The sequence below is a fragment of the Rhea pennata genome, chromosome 1, assembly GCF_028389875.1.
Source record: "Rhea pennata isolate bPtePen1 chromosome 1, bPtePen1.pri, whole genome shotgun sequence".
NCBI lineage: Eukaryota > Metazoa > Chordata > Aves > Rheiformes > Rheidae > Rhea > Rhea pennata.
This window is the reverse complement of record NC_084663.1, coordinates 77,966,820-77,987,500: the sequence shown is the minus strand read 5'-3', so window position 1 is coordinate 77,987,500 and position 20,681 is coordinate 77,966,820. Positions and strand designations below refer to the sequence as shown.

At 36.0% G+C, this 20,681-nt stretch overlaps 1 protein-coding gene across 1 annotated transcript in view; it reads right to left on the bottom strand.

Moving 5' to 3' along the window:
* The window catches only part of ATXN10 (ataxin 10), a 108,965-nt gene that overhangs the window by 75,002 nt on the left and 13,282 nt on the right, over positions 1-20,681 (bottom strand). The window contains exons 4-5 of the mRNA XM_062570825.1: positions 7,831-7,927; positions 6,770-6,934 (exon numbers count right to left, since the gene is read on the bottom strand). Coding sequence (XP_062426809.1) covers positions 6,770-6,934; positions 7,831-7,927 — 262 coding nt within the window. The remainder of the gene's footprint in view (positions 1-6,769; positions 6,935-7,830; positions 7,928-20,681) is intronic.

The window sequence follows — 20,681 nt, the reverse complement described above, 5'->3', positions numbered from 1 at the left end:
TGATCTGCCTGCTCAAATCATTGCTCTTGGGAGCTAGATCAGTACCAACAACCTCAGAAGAGTACCTAGTATTCAAGATCACAAGATTGCTAGCCTGAAACAAGTTAAGGAGCTGTGTTGACTAGAAGTTTAGAGGCCATTTTAAAATGTATTGTCTAATGTATGTTAATTAATACTATTTTAAAATGCCACTCAGTGTCTAATCTCAAAGATTGTAAAGACAGTAATGTTAAAAAAAAAATCCCCCCAAAAAATCCCAAAACACACACTTTGGAGCCATCTAGAGCATCAAGCTTCTGAAAGAGAGAAACAGGAGGTATCAGTTCTTAAATCACAAGAATCTAAGTGGGTAAATTACAATCCGCAACTTCATGATTTCAGAGATAGAAGCGTTTTTGAAGCTTAGAAGTAACCACAAGTTTAATGAAATGAGCCTCCAGACCATTCGAAATGGATAAACAGGTATGATTACAGAAGGAACAAATATAAAATTTGACCAGGGCATTCCTTTCAGAACTCATTTCCTTCACAAATTTATTAATTATTTCTTAACTCATAACACATTACAAGAAACACTTGTCATCATTCACTAAGATGCACTTAGCTGTGCATCATGTAATTGTTACCTACTTGTATTCCAAGTTCTGGGGCTATTTTTTTTATGCTGTCTGTTTACAAAGATATTTTTAAAATGCATCAGCGCTTATACTCTCCAAATTTCAATATGTAAAATAGACCCTCTGTGTTTCAAAAGCTGCTTAGAAAATTGATGGCTCAGCTTTCCACCACTGAATACATTCAGAAATGCTAAACTGATGTCTGTGTTCTCTCACAAGCAACTCCCTCACAGGAAGTATAGCAAATTGAATAAAAGAAATATGCAACACTCTGCACACCTCTGCTTCGCTTCTGACAGGAGATACTTGTTTCTAGCTAACATCTCATGATACAAGAAGTAGGCAGAAGTAATAGGAAAACTCCAGAAAGCTATATGCTGCCTTTAAAGCGGCTTCCTCCATTCTCCTTTAAATGGGAGTTTGCTGCAGACAGAAAAGGAACTGGAGAAGGTCTGCTACCAACAGCTGCTTCTTAAACAGGAACTCTGAGAACTCCTTGAAATAATCTCAGATTTCCACTGACAAAGCCTAATCTCTACAAAATTGCTGCAAGGCTGGAGGGAGAAAGATAAGCAGAAGCCAAAGACATCACGCTTGGAAAGAGGTTCCTCCTGAACTTTCCCTAAGAACTTTTCCAGCTTGGAGACAGAAAACTGGACTCTAAACATGAATGTAGGATCACGAACGGAAGAGGCTGTCAATTCACTATAAAAAGCTTTAAAGATGTGCTTGCCTCACTATGATGGGTCAAGAGTAGAAAACCCAACATGTACTGGCCTGATGCAGTAGTATGGCTCCCATGGGAGAGACTGTATTTCAGCCAATGGCCTTAAATTCAAGTGTTTGTCCTGGATGTCCTCTCTTTGTCCTAATGGTTCATGGCAGCAACTGCAAAAATAGCTTGAGTATCGTAAGTGTTTATTTGTGGAATTTGTTGGATGCTAACTTAAAGGAAGATTAAGTCATACATTTCAGCGCATGATAAAAATGAAAGAATAAAATAATGAATACCAGTTTTGCCTATAACCAAAACTCTCCTGGTTATTTTAAGAGAAGATTTCCAATACCTAAAAGCAGCATTCGACAGCCTAGAGGAGCAAACACGCAGCGCATGCACTTTTTGTTCAGTGTAATGTGAAACCAGCCACTCAAGCTGAGACATAAGAAGGTAGGGAGGAATTAAGTAATATTTTTAACTTGAAAAGTAGGAACATCTTAAATTCAGTCATTTATGAAACCAGCAAAGAGCATAACCTCCTGAAAGAATAGTTTGTATTTCAGCTCAGCCATGTAATACCGTAACAGCTGCTTAAAAATGGTTGCTGTGCACTGTGGTAGCTGCGGCACAAGGGACCCAAATCTTTACAACAAAGTACTGGCTCCGTTGCAAATACCGCGGCTATGTAAATTCATTTAAGCAATCCTAGTGGTATGTACCACTTCAGCAAGAGCTGAAGTACAGCTCCAAATTCTCAATTGAATTGCTGACAAAATATTTCTTCTACAGTCTGTCCAGAGAGACGTTCAAAAGTTAGCTTTAACTTTATGAGACAAAAAGACAAAAATCTTTTTATGCACTTTTACCTGGCTATATTTACTGCACATTCTTCTGCATGGGGAAGTAGCTCAGTTTTTGGATAGGAAAAATGTGTTTTAGTAATAAACCAAGCATGAGTCTGACTAAAAAAATATCATATGCAATACTGAAAATGAATACTAAAGCAACAACAACAATATACCAGAGACCAAAGTTACAGTAAACACATCTTCAAAGCAATGACCGCATCAGTCTTTCACACATCTAATGGCAGAAAATTGCAATTCCAATATCCATATACATTTCAGAGACAGATGGCTCTCATGAGGGAATATCTGTTTATTATCAGTATAAGGCACATGAAAACCCATACAATTCCAATACTCATCATAAAGAGACAATATTACTATATATCAGAACCAACACTGACCCAGCCAAGCTTAGTTTTTATCTTTTATCAAAAATATGTTCTGACACACAAGAAAAGAGGATTTGAATTTCATCAGCCAAAATAAATAGCATTCCTCCTACCAAAATAAGAAATCCTGTTTACTGTGCATCTTCTCCGCTCACAGCAAAGCACATGTCAGGAAGCCATTTCAGGACCCAGTCAAATGTAGTCTAAATTACAGCTACCACAGGGTCATTGGGCCCTCAAATTAAGGGAAGTCCAGCTCACTCATGACAGTGTGGAGCAGGCTTCCTCTGCCTGACCACAAGAATGGAGCAGCACTTCAGGCTGGTAAACAGAGAACAGTGAAATATTCTTAACAGCTTCCCAGAGAAAGGAGATGCAATATGGTTGGAAACAGTATATGTGAGTCAAGAGAAGAGTCTACATGCTGGTTTAGCTTCTGCAAGCTTTAAAAAGAAAAAAAGACAAAAAGAAATCAAGCCAGAGCATTCAGTGAGGTGACAAGGCATGGGCCAAGGACTGGGACAGCTTCTGCTAACCAGAACAGAAAAGGTCACTAAGCAGCCAGGGAAGCTGCCACACACACATTATTAGGATGGAGGATGCCAGAACTGGTCCATCTGTATGGATGTATTCAGTGTCTTTTAGGACACTGGGCACTAGCCCCTTCAACAGCTCTTCCCATATGCGCAGTGCAAAAGACAGACTCCTTAGCAAAATAACCTGCTTCGAATGAGTGGTTACCCAGAGTTCAAAATCATGTTTTTGTCCATTTAACATTGCCCTGAATGGCAAGCCAGAAAACCCATTACTTTAGGTGATATGTTATGAAGCAAACTGTAAACTTGCATTGTTACAAATCTAATTTTGAAAAATTAGGCCTCAGATACATGAGAAGGTTTTCATAAATTAGCAGAACAGTTAATAGAATGAGTATGTTGTGAATGGAAGTTTTACTTTGAATATTTTAATCCGCAAAGAAGTATGAATAGGCTATGAATATAGCTCAAAGTGCGGAAAGGCAGACACTTGTATGTCTGAGCCCTCAGATACACCAGATTATTATTAACTATTCACTAAAAGACCTTTTTTTTACCTCAGTGATTGAGGATGCTGAGCTATTGTAACATCACTAAAAAAAAAAGGGGAGGGGGAGCTTTACTTTCATCCAGGATTATCCAGGATTGTATCTGGCTGCATTCACCTCAATAGAAGAACTAGTAGTAATAAAGGAAATAGGCTTCAAGACCAGCACCTCAAGACCATCCTTATCACAACCCATATTCTTATACTTTAGAAAATAAAGAAAAACATTTGGGCCAGAAAGTTTGGCTGAGTGCACTTCAGGTGTACTACTCAATCACTCTTTGATAGTAGGTGCTTTACAAATGTGAACTTGATTAAAAAAAAAGAAAAGGAAATAAGAATCCAAGATACAAGCTGCAAGTACCTCTGAAAATGTAGTCAGTTATTTATAAGATTAAATGGATATCCTCTTTTAATTAAAGCTAAAACAGGAATGACTTCTTGCCTAAGAAACACACGCAGAGTTAATGCTGCCAAGACAGCAGAAGAAATCTTGGTAATTTGCAAAAATCATATATTGCAAAAGTCTTTAAAATGATTGTTCTACTTGAAATAAGACTACTAAATTGCTAAGCTCTCCCTAACATTTAACTGTGCAGAACTATAGTATCTAGTAGAATTCCACAAGATGCATCTACAGTCTAAGATCAGAACATTGCACTAATTTAACAATCACTTTTTGAAAAAAACAAAAAAAAACAAACAAAAAAATGCATATAATCAAACCTTCTCTGGAAAATAAGACTTTGTTTAAACTAGTGTTAAGAAAGGTACATACTAGCAGATTTCCAAGGAAAATATGGAGATAAACTTTTTCAACCATCAACCTAGGTTTTTCTTTTAAAACATTTTCACTTTTTTTTTTTTTTTAAGCTCCCTCCTCTCCCTCAACAAACAGGACAAAGATACTACACATACTCAAATGTATGAATATTGCAGCCTCATTCAGGATGGAAAAAAACACCACAACATCTCTAATATGAAGAAAGAATAATTTTGACAATTAAGTCACCCTCAGCTATGACATCCCCCCCCCACACACAATAAGAACAGACAAAAGTGAGGCACAACCAGAGAATAAACATGTTCCTTCAAATGGACAAAATAAAAAATAGAATATTACAAGAAGAAATTAAGAGAAGATCAAGAAACGGAGGAAAATCAGTACAAGATGAATCAAGCAAAAAGAGGCTAAAACTACAAATGGAAAAAGAGGTTCCTTTCTGTCAAGCAGTTCTGTTTCCTCCTTCCAGTCAAGCTAATGCTATTCAAGTATCAATACTTGACATTGCACTGTTGCAATGCGCTTTTTGGTTTGGACTTTCCATTTGTGAATGTATTTCATGTGCGCTGACTCCAAAAGCAGTGCCAACATTACTGAAAGATTACCATTTATAATTCAGATTCAGGAAGACTGTATAAAATGCCAAGTACCTTATGCTATAAACTCATGTTTTTTTTTCACTTGGGAAAACTATTAAAGAGCTTTGAGACTAAACTAGCCAACATTAAAATACTATGAAATAAAAACAAATTTATTATCTTCTAAGTGCCTCCATGGTATTCCAATACTTTTTATACATTCACTGTACGAAAACCTTAGTATTTTGAAGGAAATTAAGGGGTAAGCATTCTGAAATTGCCTTATGGTGGGCCTACAGTTAATCTTTGCTACCTACCTCTTTCCCTCATCGTGGTCCTAAATAAAAGTTTGCCCCTTCTTAATTTCAAGGCTACTCTGAAGAAAAACCATTTACTACTCCTCCCTGTATCAAACATGCATAGATGAGGTAAGGCAAAGACAGACATTTTCCTTACAAAGTCAACAGAATACACTTCAGATTACAAAAATTAGGAAAATGAGTAGCTCAGAGTTTATTTTGATTCTGCATTTATTCCGCAATTATCTCTAAAATATAAATTTAATAGCATGAAAACCTTTTCCAGCCTTCCCTGGCTCCTATATATTATTCAAAATACATTTAAGCATATTTTCAATACATAAAGAAAATAAAGGATAATCAGTGCAATTATCTGAAAAGAAAATATTTCTCATATATGTTTATACTGACTGAAGCCAAAGTTAAAAACTCAGTTTCTCACTTTAGAAATAGTAATCTGATTATCTGATCCTGAAATTTCACATTTGTTTTCTAAAAACTATATATGTCCTGAATAAATTGACCTGGTTATGAAAAAAGCCTACCCAAAAACAAATTTTAAATAAAAATCAAAACAAAAGCAAGCTATTAAATGACATTTGCAATTCATTCAATCATCTTAGGTCTGTTTGGAAGACTTCTGAAATAGCTAGTGAAACCCTCACAAGTCTTCCTAATTAAGTTATGAATTTAAATACGACCTTCAGAAGAAAGCTACAAAAACATATAAACAGACTTTTGTTTTCACTATCCTTTCCTTCCTCCCTCTCTGGAATGCCTCATATGCAAATGGAAGTGAATTATTAAGTGTATCCTTGCAGTAGCAGGAGAGATTTCTCAAAAGTATAATTGACAACAATGCTTACAAGAACAGCCATTAGCAAAAATAAAAGCTCAGTGGAATAAAACCACTCCTAGGTACTCAAACTAAGAAAACAAAACTTTCCAGATTCACAAACATAACATTTGCTGTGCTTCCGTGTAAAAACGATTGCTCGTTGCATGAAGACAACACATACGTAAAAATCCAAAACACCCTGCATGCAGTACTCAAGCATTAGTTGTACGAATCTTCACAGTATGCCACAACAGGCAAAATCTGTAAGACTATTTTCTGCCTTCGTCTTCCTTCAAAAATCTTCACAAGCCAATATACAAGTATAATTAATTTACATTACAGAGTCTGTTCCTTTAACAAAATAAGGTTGTGATTTTAAAATTCCTGTCTATATCTTCCACAAAAGTGTGGTGTTATTTTATGTCTTATTTACAGAACTCAAAACGGAGTCAGTAAAAGTATTATGAAAATAATCTGTACTCCAAATTAATAACTTCTAAATAGATCTTCATTTATTACTTACCAGTATCACAAATTTAGATCTTTAATAGAGAATCACACCAGAGAAACAATTATTTAACACTGAAAAAAAAAAAGAAATCTAAAGATACGTACGACCACTCAGTCTCCAATTCCAGTTTGTAGATCTGCAGAACACGGAGAGGTACAGTCAAGTTCCCAGGATCCAGCAGTTCTCTCACTCTCTCTGAATTAAGACAGGTGAATAAAACCATACAACAATAGCCAACAATTTTTTCATCACTGTAAGTAAGGCAGGTCCTTCAAAAGAAAATAGTTAAAAGCATGAGTTAAAACTGAAAATGGAACAAAGTAATAAGTGACAGTGCATTGAGTTGTTTTGATCTGCTGGCTTTTAGGGAACCCTGAATAAGTCGTTGCTTGAGAGACACAGAAGAAGTCACTAAAAAGAAAAAAAAAAACTACTTTCCAAAGGTCATTGGAATTAGGTCAAGTTATACTAATTTTAATTATCTGCTCTTATTACCAGGAGATAAGAACTTTATACCAATGAGTAGGCTCCAAAAATCTGCTCTCACATGAATATGATGTAAAGACTTTGTTACTAGATCACTATGAAAAATTTAGCCAAATGCACCACTAATATTGTCAGGTGTCTACACAAAATAGATTATACAATATTTCATTACACATATGTCATCAATCTCCAAAATGAAGTTCTGGTGCAGTTAGGATGTGGGCACAGGGATTGAAAGACGTAAAGCTTAAGTCACCTTTGTACATTCCATCTGATCCCAAATATCAACAGTTTTGCACAGCAACAATGTGAATAAAGGAAAAGTTATGTTCTTGGAAATGATCAGAGTATAACTGGTTGAAAACATCTCTGAAATCTGAAATAAGGCTTACATTTGGAGTTCAGCATTTAAAACAGAATTTTCTTCCAGTCTCTGTTAAACGAAATCAATCTACTGTACAGTTTAGAACAAGCAGGTTTTTAAAGGTCCTGACCCTTGTGGTTGACTAACAAAAAAAAAAAAAAAAAATCTACCGGATATGGTCTCAACTGTCCCATTCTCCCCAAAGTTATTTTTCAAAACTTTATGGTGCTAGTAGAAGGACAACTATCATGTACGAAAGATTTGAATACAACCACAGAAATTACACTACAAAAAAAACCCCGCATCCATGCTTACAAGAAGAGATCTGGGAAAGCACACTTCCAAATGCTATTTTGGGAATCTCCATTTCCTGCTGCAATGTTTCCAAGAAACTGGAGGCTACAACGAAAAGCTGAAGAAAACAGAAAATATATTAGCAGAAAATTCAAAGAAACACTAATGGACTTCATATAAATGACAAACCTTTCAACATCACAGCTATACACTACAGAATCCCTGTCAATTAAGCCTTGGATGCAGTAATTCATTGTCACTGTACTTAATATTTGCATTTTCTCTTCTAATGTAAATAATTTTACAACGCATTCTAGAAATGTATCCAAAACAAATCTATTTTTCCAATGAGGGTTACATTAACAGCTAACACTGGCAGCTAGTGGATACAGAAAACAACTGACTTTCTAGACAGATAGGTTTAACAGATGGAAATCAATGAAAGCTTAAAATTATGCTTGGTGCAAACTGAAGCAGACTTATGTTGAATTAGTGGCTGCCATACTGCAGTGGCCATTTTGCCTCTTCCAGCTTTGTGGTGACTTTCTTCCTAGTATTAAATTAACACAAATAGGCTGCCTGTCATCACCAGACAAGAATGGCTCGGCCCGCTACCAACAGGGTGCTCCCCATGAACGCCCCCCAACCTCGCCAAGAGACGGCTAGAAAAATTTGTTGCTGCAGGTTGAGTGATAGCAAGAGAACCAAATCTGCTATCCAACATTAAATTATAGGTACCTAGACAAATATTTCTATAATATAATATCAGCTCAAGACTTTCAGATTTCTACCCTACAAATAAATTAAAGCCAGTACACTAAGCAATTTTGTCTCCAATTTTAACACTAAATTGAATATGCCAGAATTCTACTGTTATTAGAAAGGATTTATTCCAGCCTCTTCTCAATATAGATTTAAAACATGTAAACTAGATATTTCATCATACAAATTAGTATCTAAGAGCCCCCCAAAAGCCAAAAGATAGAAATTAATAAAAAACAAAAAAAATCAACCCACAGACTCCCCAAAATTCAAACACTTTTTTTGGCACTACTCTCAGCCCTCAATAGCCTGGCCCTTCTTTATAGGCTGGCAAAGAAACTTAAAATTATGTATTAAAATGTAGTTTAACAGATATTACAAACAGCAGCCTACTACAGATAGTGGGACCTGAGATTGCTAGGTTTTGAAAGAATAGAAAAAGGACTCTTTGAAAGGTAGTGTGCCAGCTGGCAGCTAGATTTCCTACAGAGGTCTGGGCATATGTCCCCTTGGGAAGAAAAGGAAAGCATGTCTAAAATGAGGTTTCTTGGGCTTATTCTTGGAAATAATCACCTTTTTTTGTATATGTTTTTAAGCCAAAAAATATGCATGTCCTCTATAATGCATTTTGAAGCATCTTTTCCTTTACCTTTCAGTTTTTAAGACCTCTGTTCTCTTTTCCTGGATATTTGCACTTTTAAAAATTATTTTCTGCCAAGTATTATGCTTCCACTATTCCTTTCCATCTGGTTCCCATCCTGCTGACTCAGAATTTTTCTGAAGGACAGCAAGCACAGGCACACTACTTCTCTAGTGGACAATTTATGGAAATATTTTCCTGCTATAAAAAACTAACAAGGCTGTAAATCCCAGGAACAGGGTATTAATTCTCTTGGTGAACTTCTTACCTACTGCACTATTACAAGGAATGAACTCTAGAAGAGATATGCAGTAGTCTGGCTATACTCCAGTCTTTACTTTAAATTTACTTGACCTTTTAAGTTACCAACTGCACTTTGGTCATCAGCGACTAGATGTCAAAAGGAAGAAGTTAAAAGTCTTTTAAAATAAATACTTATTATAACCACAATGAAGTTCTATCAATATGTTTGAAATATAATAACAAGTATCTACAAATTCTCCATTAATTGCATTAATTACTGGAGCATTAGCATTTATGAAGCAATCAGTTATTTTATTTAACACTGTCTTTGTTTGATCATGGTTTCCTGGATGCAGAAGGATGTGGGAAAATATCATAACTCAGTGGAAATACTGGGGGGCAGAGGAAAGGTTTAAAGGTTTTTTTTTTTTAAAATAAAGTACTGCATATCCAACTATGGAAGTCTTTTTTAGTGCTCAATTTCAGTGTTTATTTACATGTCACCTCCACTGGGTTTTACTATTGCGACACATCACTGAACTATAGTTAGAAATCTTGAGCCTCTACAGATACTGATTTTCTCCTCTCCAACAGTTTCATTGTCCTTACAATAGCAAGAAGATCTAAAACCCTATTAAATTAGACTTCCTTATACAGCATAACAGCTGAAATAATTTCACTATCCTTTCTATAAACCATCTTTTCTTGTCTTTTCAGAAAACTATAAGGCTACTTCACTTTTTCCAGAAGCCTTATAGATCTTTGTGTAGCTAAAAATAATTGTCAACCACTCTTTCCAGTTGCATTTGCTAGCATTTGGGACAAACTACTCATGACTATTAAAAAACAATACACCGTTTCCCTAGGAGTGGGACACTTAGGAGAGTTTCAAGCCCCTCCTCCAAATGTTGGCATCTATAAGCACCAACTTCAACAAATCATACTGTAGCTGTAGACACAGCTAAATTTTAATTTAAAAAATGTTACACTGTGTGTGGTCAACAAGACTATTTTTAACCTGATGGTCAACCACTGCAAAATTATATGTACTAAGATGTAGCTTCTGATACACAGATCAACCCTTCAGAGCTGAAGAAATTTCTCCCCCGTTGAAATTTCAACAGTTCCAATAAAAGCAGGATGTTCTTTAGCAAAGGCAAATACTCAGATTACACGTTGCTTTCACAATCAGCCTGTATTACTTGCAGAGAATTTTCTAGTTGTACAAAAACAACCTCTTTATACAACAGGACAACAGGTACAAGAAATACTGACTCTTTCCATAATGAATTTTTGGTACCTACATGTTTGTCTACATGTAAGCTCAAGAACTGCTCAATACCATCGTTATAAAAGGTGAGGAAGCTGGTAACACTTTAAGGCCCTGCATCAGGATGTCTCAAAAGTACTCCACTCATTCAGTACCTTAGGATCACAGCTCTGCTTAATCCTTTCAATCTCTGTGCATACATGCAGACTACATCAAGTTCTAGCACATACTTTTCATTTAAAAATTTTATTGTGGTACTACCCAGAGGGTCTGAAACACATGCTTTTCACCAGCCTGGTCTTTTGTCTTGCTGCTCATGAGGAAGTCATTTCATACAGTGGCATTTGTAGAATCAGATCATATACAAGACGAAAACTCAAATCCTTTAAGTTAAGTTTTTAAGACAACATTTTTAAGATGTTAAGACAATGTTTTTAAGCATTATGTTTAAAAAAGCCAATACATTATTTCCTTCTGCGATATTTCCAATAATTTTAAGTTGCAATATCAAAACTAAACAGAGATTTACCAACTCTAAACTCTTCTATTGACAAGACTAACTACAATTTTAGTCCCCTTATCTTTTCTGATTGGATTGCCACACACAACCATTATTATGCAACATATTTTGCTGTAGTATTTATTATTTAGATGTTTATATTCATATAAATTTTATTTGATGCCCTTTATTACATCCTTACAGAAAGTAAATTTTTTCCTGACAGATAATTAGACAATAATCTTTCAATTTCCTACTACAATATTTCTATTAAGGATAAATCAACTCACTCACTAGTCACTCTGAACCTTGATGTCATCTACAGAGGTTTACAACAATCACAAGAAGGTATTTCCCATTCTTTTTACCTGGGGCAGACAGCACAGTAATAGTTACAAGAATGTTACTCTGCATTTTATTTTTCTCCCTCATAAGAAAAGCCATCCAGGTAATGAATAGTCCAATCATAAACTAGTGTTACCAAAAAATCTAAAATAAATTCAATCAAAGCATGTATGAAGATTTACAACACCTGTCAGACTGCAACTGTTAGGCCTATGAACTTGCATAAATATCTTTTATCTGTCTTGCTTATCATTAACAGTGCGTGGAAGATATAGATGGTGGGCTCCCTCTGCATTGGGTGCATGCACAAAGATATATCTAAGTAAGATATATAAGACATACTAGATACAAGTATTTACACCAAATCAAAAGATTTTCAGGCTGTTAGAAGGCTATAAGTTGCCTGTGAATTGCATACTATGAAACAGACAGACCTCTTGGTTGTTTGCAAACAACAGCAGAATGTTTGTGATATGTTGCTATCACTGGAAAAATAAAACCTTCAACTCAGCATAAGGTGTAGACTTTTATTACTATAAAATGTTAGTTTCCACCACTGTCATCCGGTCATTGACTTGTTTCCTTGTGGCTGCAAGTTAAAGCAACTTCCAGTCATAAAAAGAGTTATTTGCCTCTTCACCACCATGAATCATACCACAAATACTGATGAAAATGTATTTTCCTTGGAAAACAGTCTGTCTAGACTACTCAAATTGAATGTACAATACATATATGGGCTCTGTTATTTGAAGTTATTAAAAAAGTGCTTAGCATTTTATTTCTGTAAAAAAAAATGATTGTCTAACTACTGATCGTATTTCTGCCTTGATCATACTGCACTTGCTACAATGCAGACTAGTAATCCATTTTTACCAGCTGTGGAATACCAAGAACATTGTGTTTAATAAGTTCCTTTTCCCACTCTATCTCCCTCACCCCCAAAAGAAAATAACACTTGATTTTTTTTTCTTTCTCTTCAGAAATGCCAACTCTAGTATCAGCAGAATATGTGCAGTGTCTGGACAACCATCCTGCTTTTGAAAGATAAATATTGAGGCAAAATATCTACACTTTGTTCTTACTACAGCTGAAAATATTACTCAAATACTTCAATTAAAAAATAAACAAAAAGTTACCTCCATGACCTTGTTCAAAATGTAAAGTTACAAGTAAATTAGAGAAGGAAGCAGGAAGTAATCACTAGAGAACCAATCAAATTAGCATCCAATATGAATTAAGTTTTAATAATATCTCCACAATGGGAGATTCCAAGTATATTTGTGCATTTACTGGGAAAAGAGCAAGTTCAATAGTCACTGGCTGACATGAAGTTGGTTTCACACAGTACGAGCAAAGCTCATCAGGACTCTATCTTCTGGTAATTTAAAAAGAGAACATCGAACATCATTGATATGCTTATTTCTTTAATAAATTATCTATTAAAGTCTAGAGGCATATTAAATGGGACTCATGTTATTTCCCAACAAGTAGCAAAAATACATGCCTGAGATTACTCTCCTGTACAAGTAAAACATTTGTAAGTGCACACAGACTTGGGAGCTGCATTTATAAACTTTCTACATGCATTAGAACTTTTTTCTTAACCTAAAAGTTGATCTTAAATCTAACAAGATATTGTCTCTTTAAAAGAGTGTACTTGAGCAAGATCAGCAAATCTGAAGTACTGAGGAGTCTCAACCTGGACTTAAATCATGCCAGGAAACCAAGAAAAATAACAAAAGAGACTGGCCACCCACTATGTGTTATTCATGGTATCTAACTATATGACACACTACTTATATATGACACCTTGCACAGGTCAAAAAAAAACAAAGTAAAATACTAACTAAGATTACAAGTAAATTTATCCAATTACGCTTTTGATGGCATAATTGCCATACTGTAGGTGTTATTTCATACAAATCAAAGCTTCCATTGAAGTGCTTATATTTCCCCTTGAAAACTCAACTGATTTTTTTTCTGTAAGTCTGTGGAATGGGTATCAGACTTTTTTCTCCTTTGAACCATTTATAGCTTACCTGGCTATCAATGAATCATGGATCTATTGTAATTGATTTAAGGACCAACAAGTAAACTTGTATTTGTCATTTGCATATCCACATTAACATACAAATGACAGTTTTAGCATCCATCTTTTTAAGCATTACCATTTACATGTATTTACTTGTTATCATTAGTACTGGCTGAGTTATAAAGTTATAAACCATTTATTGTATGAATGACAGCATCTGTTTTTATAGTCTTGTACTCTTGAACTGAAAAACAAAGAAATGTAGTTTCACACACTTTATAGCCTCCCCCAAATGCAAAGCCTTTCAAAGCAGCAAGTGCACTCAGAACCTCCTGACATAACTGCAGGCACCAGTCTTCTCACGAGCTTCAACTTTCAGTATCAAGTTGTTCTCATCAGCGAGCAGAAGGTGGAAGAACTTAGCTGGAAACACACAACTCTTGTCCCTCCCCTCCTGCTCTCCATCGTGATGCCAGCCGATTTGATGTTCCCCAAACAGCATTGTAACTTCTTCTCCACCAGCAATGCCCTGCGTGTCAAACACAGCTAAGGAGCCTGCTGGTCAACTGCATCTGGTCCATAAAGTCCCTTAGTGAAAAGGAAAGCCCCAAAGGTGCATGGAGGCTGCTTGCCTCTTCTCAATTCCGTATGTTAGGGTCCCTTCCACATCACATGGAGTGATGTACACCTGAAGAACAGAAGAAAGAACTTGACATTTTCTAGCACATATTTTCCACTCTAACTAGAGTCCCCCTAGCGCTCTCAGGCACCCCTGGGGATTCTTTAGCAGCAGAGTAACTTCGCTCAGTACAAATGAAGACTACTAAGTTTCTTCTCCCTGCATTATATTTAGGAAGCTCTTAGAAGCATTAGAAGATCTGCCTGCCCCATTCTTCCCATCTTGATCTCACAATTCTGAAGACCTGGCAGAAAAAACAAACCCCAGCAAAGCCCAGATCTGGCCACATCCCCTAAGAACATAGGAAAACCACTCTCTTTGGCTGCTTCTCCTACATCACAGCCACATGGCAGAAAAGAAAACATGACCTGCACTATGCCCATCATTGCCACTAACCACAAGATCTATTAGAGACAGTAAATAATTGGCAAACCCCATTGATGCCTATCCTTTTCTGCCCAAAGCTTAGTAATAGGTTATGAGATAAAGATTAGTTCCTCTTTCTGCCTTTATGTAGGGGTAGCTAGAAATGCAGCTACAGAGCAGCTGCTCTAAGGTAAGATGATCAAAATTACGATGTCCCTGCCCACAGCAAAGATGCCTGTGGAGCTGTGGAAGCAGTGTATAATGCCAAGACAGGGCACAAACACTATAGCTTTCCATCAAAAGAGAGGAAAGAAATTTTCCATCCATAATAGAACACTGATTTTGTTTTTCACACATTTGCCTTTACAGTCAACCAACAGACACCATTGCTGATATTTCTGTACACTTTGATTCATGTATATTTATGCATACGAAAAACGCGCTTCGTGATGAATCTTATTGGCACACCCGCTGGCAGGGCAGGAGACAGTGAAAAGGGAGGAAGGAAGGAAACAGCTTACAGAACACTGTGTTTAAAGGTTCACAGAAATATAGGCATTACTGTTAATTTCAAGCCTCAACCAGAGTAACCAGAAACCATTCTAATTAAAAAGACATCAGCAAACTCCTGTTTCCTTTGTGCTCCAAGTGGGTATCAGTCCACATTATAAAACCACTATGCATGTGTCATAAATCAGCAACATCTTGGCAGGCTGTAGTAGAAAGCCTCCAAATTGCAGGAGTTAAAAAAAAAAAAAAAAATCCGGCTACATGTACTGCCTAGAAGTAATATCTATAACTAGAAAGTGAAACCCCACATGTCAGCCCACTGATCTACTTATTGTTATAACTTAAACTGGATTCAGGTTAGTCTCTCTCCTAAAAGGAACAGAATGATTTACACTGACTCTAAGACAGACACTGCCACTGCCTGCAAGTAAAGCAGTCAAAACAATTTGCCATGAATATCACAAAAATGACAGCTTTGATTATCAGTACAAAGAACAATAAACTGTTTGAAACCACTAGCTTTTTTGTCACTATTCCAAAGCCTGCTTTCAATTCCAGCCATGTCAGCAGTGTCAGGCAGGTGAACCTCTTAAGGCAGGATCTGGTCATATCTGGTTCAGATCATATGTCAATAAGCCACTGCAAGAACTCTGTGCATGTACATTCACAGTCCATTGTAAATATAATTCAGGTTAGCACGTCTTAAATCAGTCATTGTAGAATCAAGATAGTGACAGCAAAAATTCTACTATGTAAGCCAAAGTAGGAGAAATACTACAAGGAACCATTGGATTCAAAGGAGGTAGGAAAGTTAGACCACAATTAGGAAGATTGTTTTATTATTAAATAGGAGGGGCATGTAACAAGCTTCCACATGACTAAATGGATAAACATAACAAGCTGAAACTTACTGTATCTGGAAACAAGATCCTATGAATATTATTGCTTGTGGTAACAAGGGTCCAGAATTGATAATTCAGGCCCTCCCTCAAGGCTTTATTCCCAAATTAAACGACTCACTCCCCTTCTCTTTTTTGTTAACACCAGAAGACACCAGAGTTGTATCGCGACCCCAGTCCTAAAACTGCCCTTCAACAGATCTGAACTCACTCTCCTCAAAACTCACTCCATTTCGGATGTTATGAAATGAAAGAAGTCAGACTTGTGTAGTTTCCATTCATACTAAAAGTCATAGCCAAGCCATGTTTGTGAACACAGATGCATCAGGCTGAAAACAATGGTAACAACAGCTTTTATTCAAAATGGCAGTTATTGCTATATTACATAAAAAAAATAGTTTACTGTATACTAGCTGTGCCACTCACAGTTAGGTAAGACCACCCCCCTCCAGAAGAACAGCAGTCTACAGAGTTAGTTGTGCCTATACACACAATAAAAAATTCAGAGCACAGAAATCACAGGATATAGGACAGGAGTTAACCACTCAGCACTGGAAGCAGAAGAACTGCAGACCGTGGCAACATTACATGTTCAAAAGCTGAAGAGAATTCAGGTTTTCCAGCACATGACAATTCACTGATTTGACTAAGTCTTAATCTATATTTGGCTTTTTTCTTTTCTGTGGACCTCTAAAAGAGGTGTAAAGAGTGGCTCCTTATTTTGCAGTTTCTGAAGAAAGGCCAAGGAGCAAAGACCTGGAACACAGACCTGAACTAAAGTCCACTCAAGTCAGAGCCTTTCTGACTTTTTTGGACCAAACTATGAGACACCTTCCCTATTCACAGAAGGTGACATCATGTTGACATATGTAGGAAGGGTGAAGCTTGTACTGCTATAATCGTTGCCAAAGATGTTCAGAAGGAAGTTCATTAAAAAGCTGTGACAATATTTACTAGAACACAGCAGCCAGAGCTGTCCTAAAGTTAGAACTGTAGAACAGACAGGACTAAGGATATTTCCACCTCATAATTTACCATCACTCAGCATCGAAAAGGTGTAAACACTGTCTAACATTAACTAACAAAGCAGTAACTGTACCACTGTTAGAAAACCTTGCACTTGCTTCCTAGCATGGATGTTTCTGAGAGATGCTCACATTACCTTTCAGAAGCACTCAAATTCACATTCAATTTATAAATTAATGAGCTAAGCACAAAGAAACAAAAAGCCATATGGTACTAAAACAGCAAATCAATTATTTATAACTTTCTTGTTCGGTAAAGTAGGAAAATGCTCTGTGCTGTAATAATTAGGAGGACAGCAAAATTCTAAGAACACTGGATTTTTTTAAGCTACGGAAACATGAAACTAAAATCCCAATACAAGTGCAAATATCAATTTACTTCTACCAGATAGTGCATCAACTGATTGTTAGGGCATACACTCTGCAAATGCTACAAAGACCATGAAAATCCCAATATTATTTTTGCAGATTGGAAAAATATGGAAGGCCAAAAACAATATCAATAACTTGAATAAAAAACTCATGCTTATGTTTACATAAAGGTTTGATGAGTATAATATATTCGTCATACTCCCGCAATTATCCCCTGAAAATACTATAAATATTATTTTGACAATGTAATTATAGTTTTTATTTTCATAGTGGCAGTAAAGTACTGGCACCAATCTCCTATCCAAAAAGTCTTGATAGACAAAGCAAAGATCACACATGGAAACTGGCCACTCTTAAGATTAGAGCAGTCCCTATTTATATGGCTAAAAAAAGTCTGTTTAAATTAGCATCTAGTTTACTTAGGCTGTAAAATATAAGTAGTTAAATTGTGCTAACAGTAGGCAAAAGGAAACCCTAAATACAAAAATACATGAGGAAGAAGGTTTAAATATTCTCTTTTTGTCTAAGCAAATGAGATGTACTCTTTTCATTATGCTTGTTGGGAATTAACCCCACGGATCGTGGGTTTATTCAGAAACCTCCCTTTCCCACTTCCTCACCTCCGAAGGAAAAGCTAATATGGCTATGTATTTAAATTGATTAAGATAGCTATTAACAGTTCATGATTTTTTGACCCTGTATGACTATTAGACTAGTTCAAGCTTTATAATCACTTACAAGTCCACATGAACCAGCACATAACGCTTCTGACTCACCCAACGGGTTTGCAGTGTAATAACTTACAGTAGTTGCTCACCAAAAATCTTTCAGTTTGTCTCCTCCTCCAAGGATAAATATAGAGGGCGTTGATATAAGAAGAGAGGAACGATTTACTTTTAGGAGGACAGTCTTGTTTGTTTAAATTTAGTAGTCATTGAATTTAAGGCTCCAAGATACAATTTAAAAGTTGCATCTCCAGCTGTATTACATTACAACCAAATTCTTATAAACAACCAAGTCTGTATGGAGACACTTGTTCAAACATCAAAAAACAAACCTCAGTTTACAAGCAATAAAACTCAATAACTGTTTCCCAAATGTACTGGGTGAGCACTGGATCTTCACTCTGCTATTAAGCTCATCTAGTAAAAATTTACTGTTCTATCACACTTTCCAGATGTATTTTAAAATATTTATTTTTCAAATACTATATAAAAGAAAAGCAGTAGGAATTTAGGAATGAAACTACTTAGAGCAACTTGGTTAAAGAGCTACAAAAAGCAATGAAAGTAGAATGCAAATATTTAAGATTAAAACAAAAACATGACAAATATCGAACAGGAAATAAAACAGAAGTATAGAAGATGATTAGAGGCAGACTTCTTTGATCAATACTGGCTATTTGCTATAGAATATTTAGGGTCCATATTTGGCCACTCTGTTTCTCTTTCTTGTTAATTTGAAATACATTGCTGAATGACCAATGATTCCAAAAAATCAGCCAAATGAAAAAATATTTGGAGAGAGACAGATCAGTAATGAGTCTCGTATAGCTAGATTCTCATGCCCATATGTAGGCCCTAAATCCCTGATTTTCAAACTAAGAGTTTCTGCAGGGGTACAAGTCAGATGCACTCTGAAAAAATCTGAGTATTTAGTTTTAGCTCATTTTCCTATTGCCAAGATAGTACTTTTTCAATAGGACCAAAAGAAACAGTGTAGCTGTTGCCATTGCCTTGTAGGGGAAAGAAAAATCACAACATTAACTAAAATATTGAAAAGAACCAAAGAATAGATAAGAACACAGGGCTGCCTGTTTAAAAAAATTAAAAAGGAAAAACATTTTTGTGTTCTATGACAGGTTTGAGAATATCACCTTCCTCTGCTTTTTGACACCCTCAAAATTAACCATTTTCTGTTCTGTACATCTCCAATTTGCAAACGGTTGAGCACAGATGGAGGTCAGAGCAAAGAAATAGCTCAAGTTTAGTTTCACTGTACATAAGGACAGACCCAAAAGGTTTATTTATCCTATCCTTTCTCATGGAATTAGAAATCACTTCAATCATTTAACTGTTACTAATTCACATCATTTTTGTTTTCAACACTAACTTTGCGAAGACAATTAAACTTTATTTTATTCAAATTCTCCTTTAGGAAAACAAAACATTTAATCAATGTCTCCTTTTCTGTAAAGCCTTGAAAATGACTCCTAGTTAACAATCTTTTAGAAAGGATAAGCCATCCAATGCAACTTCTGGGAATTCCTGATTTCCCCTTCCCTATTTCTTTTCAGGGATCTCTCAAAGCAATGTCAGCACGATTTCTGTGTTATACAAACACCTACAGCTTATAATTCCAGTGGCTTTCTAAATACAGAATGTCCTTACCTTGAAGGGTTTACAAAGAACTCAAGTATCCTTCTTTGCTCAATTTTGCATTGTTCTCCTTGTGTGGATCTCAGAGAAGGAGGTTTTCCTCTTGTTATTTCATCAAAGACAAGATGCTTCCACCGCATCTGGCTTTTGCAAGCAGTAATATATCTGGAAGCTATATATAGCCTGTTATCTTACCTCTTATTTTTGTGGTTATAGGCACATATACCCTTACGACATTTTTTTTTCCCTTTTTTCTTCCTTTTAATCTACCTGAAGGAGAGATTTTGTGAGTTGTTTTTGCAGGGTTCTGAACTCAAAGGTTACCTCTTCACATTTATTCTGCTACATTTCCAGTGCAGAGTACTTCTCTTGAGCATTAACATATTAAAAAGGAGTACTCTTTCACTTTTTCCCAAGCCAACGATCAACCAATAAAGCAACAACGGATCATGAACTATTGGATTTTCGTTAACTGAAAGAAGATACACGGGGGCAATAGCTGATCTAGTCCAAATCAGTTTGACAGCTCAAAGAACATCTAACTGAAGTTGCACCCAGATAATTCTTAATACTGTTGGCAGGTAGAGAAAAGCACTGAACACTTTTCAAACAGAGTGGCTGTCTTCAACTGAATAGCATCACAGGCATTCTCTCTCCTGTCCAAAAAACCCAAGTTTCTTTATAGTTCCCTTGTAAGTACGTGGCATTTGGGGTATTCTAAAACAAGGTATTCTCTATTTCCGCAAACATTCTCCTTTAGTAGGAGAGGTACAAACACGTGTTAGATGTTGGTCAGTCATGTTGCTAAACATCCTACCAAAAAGTACTCAAGTTCTTACATAAGCACAGTAT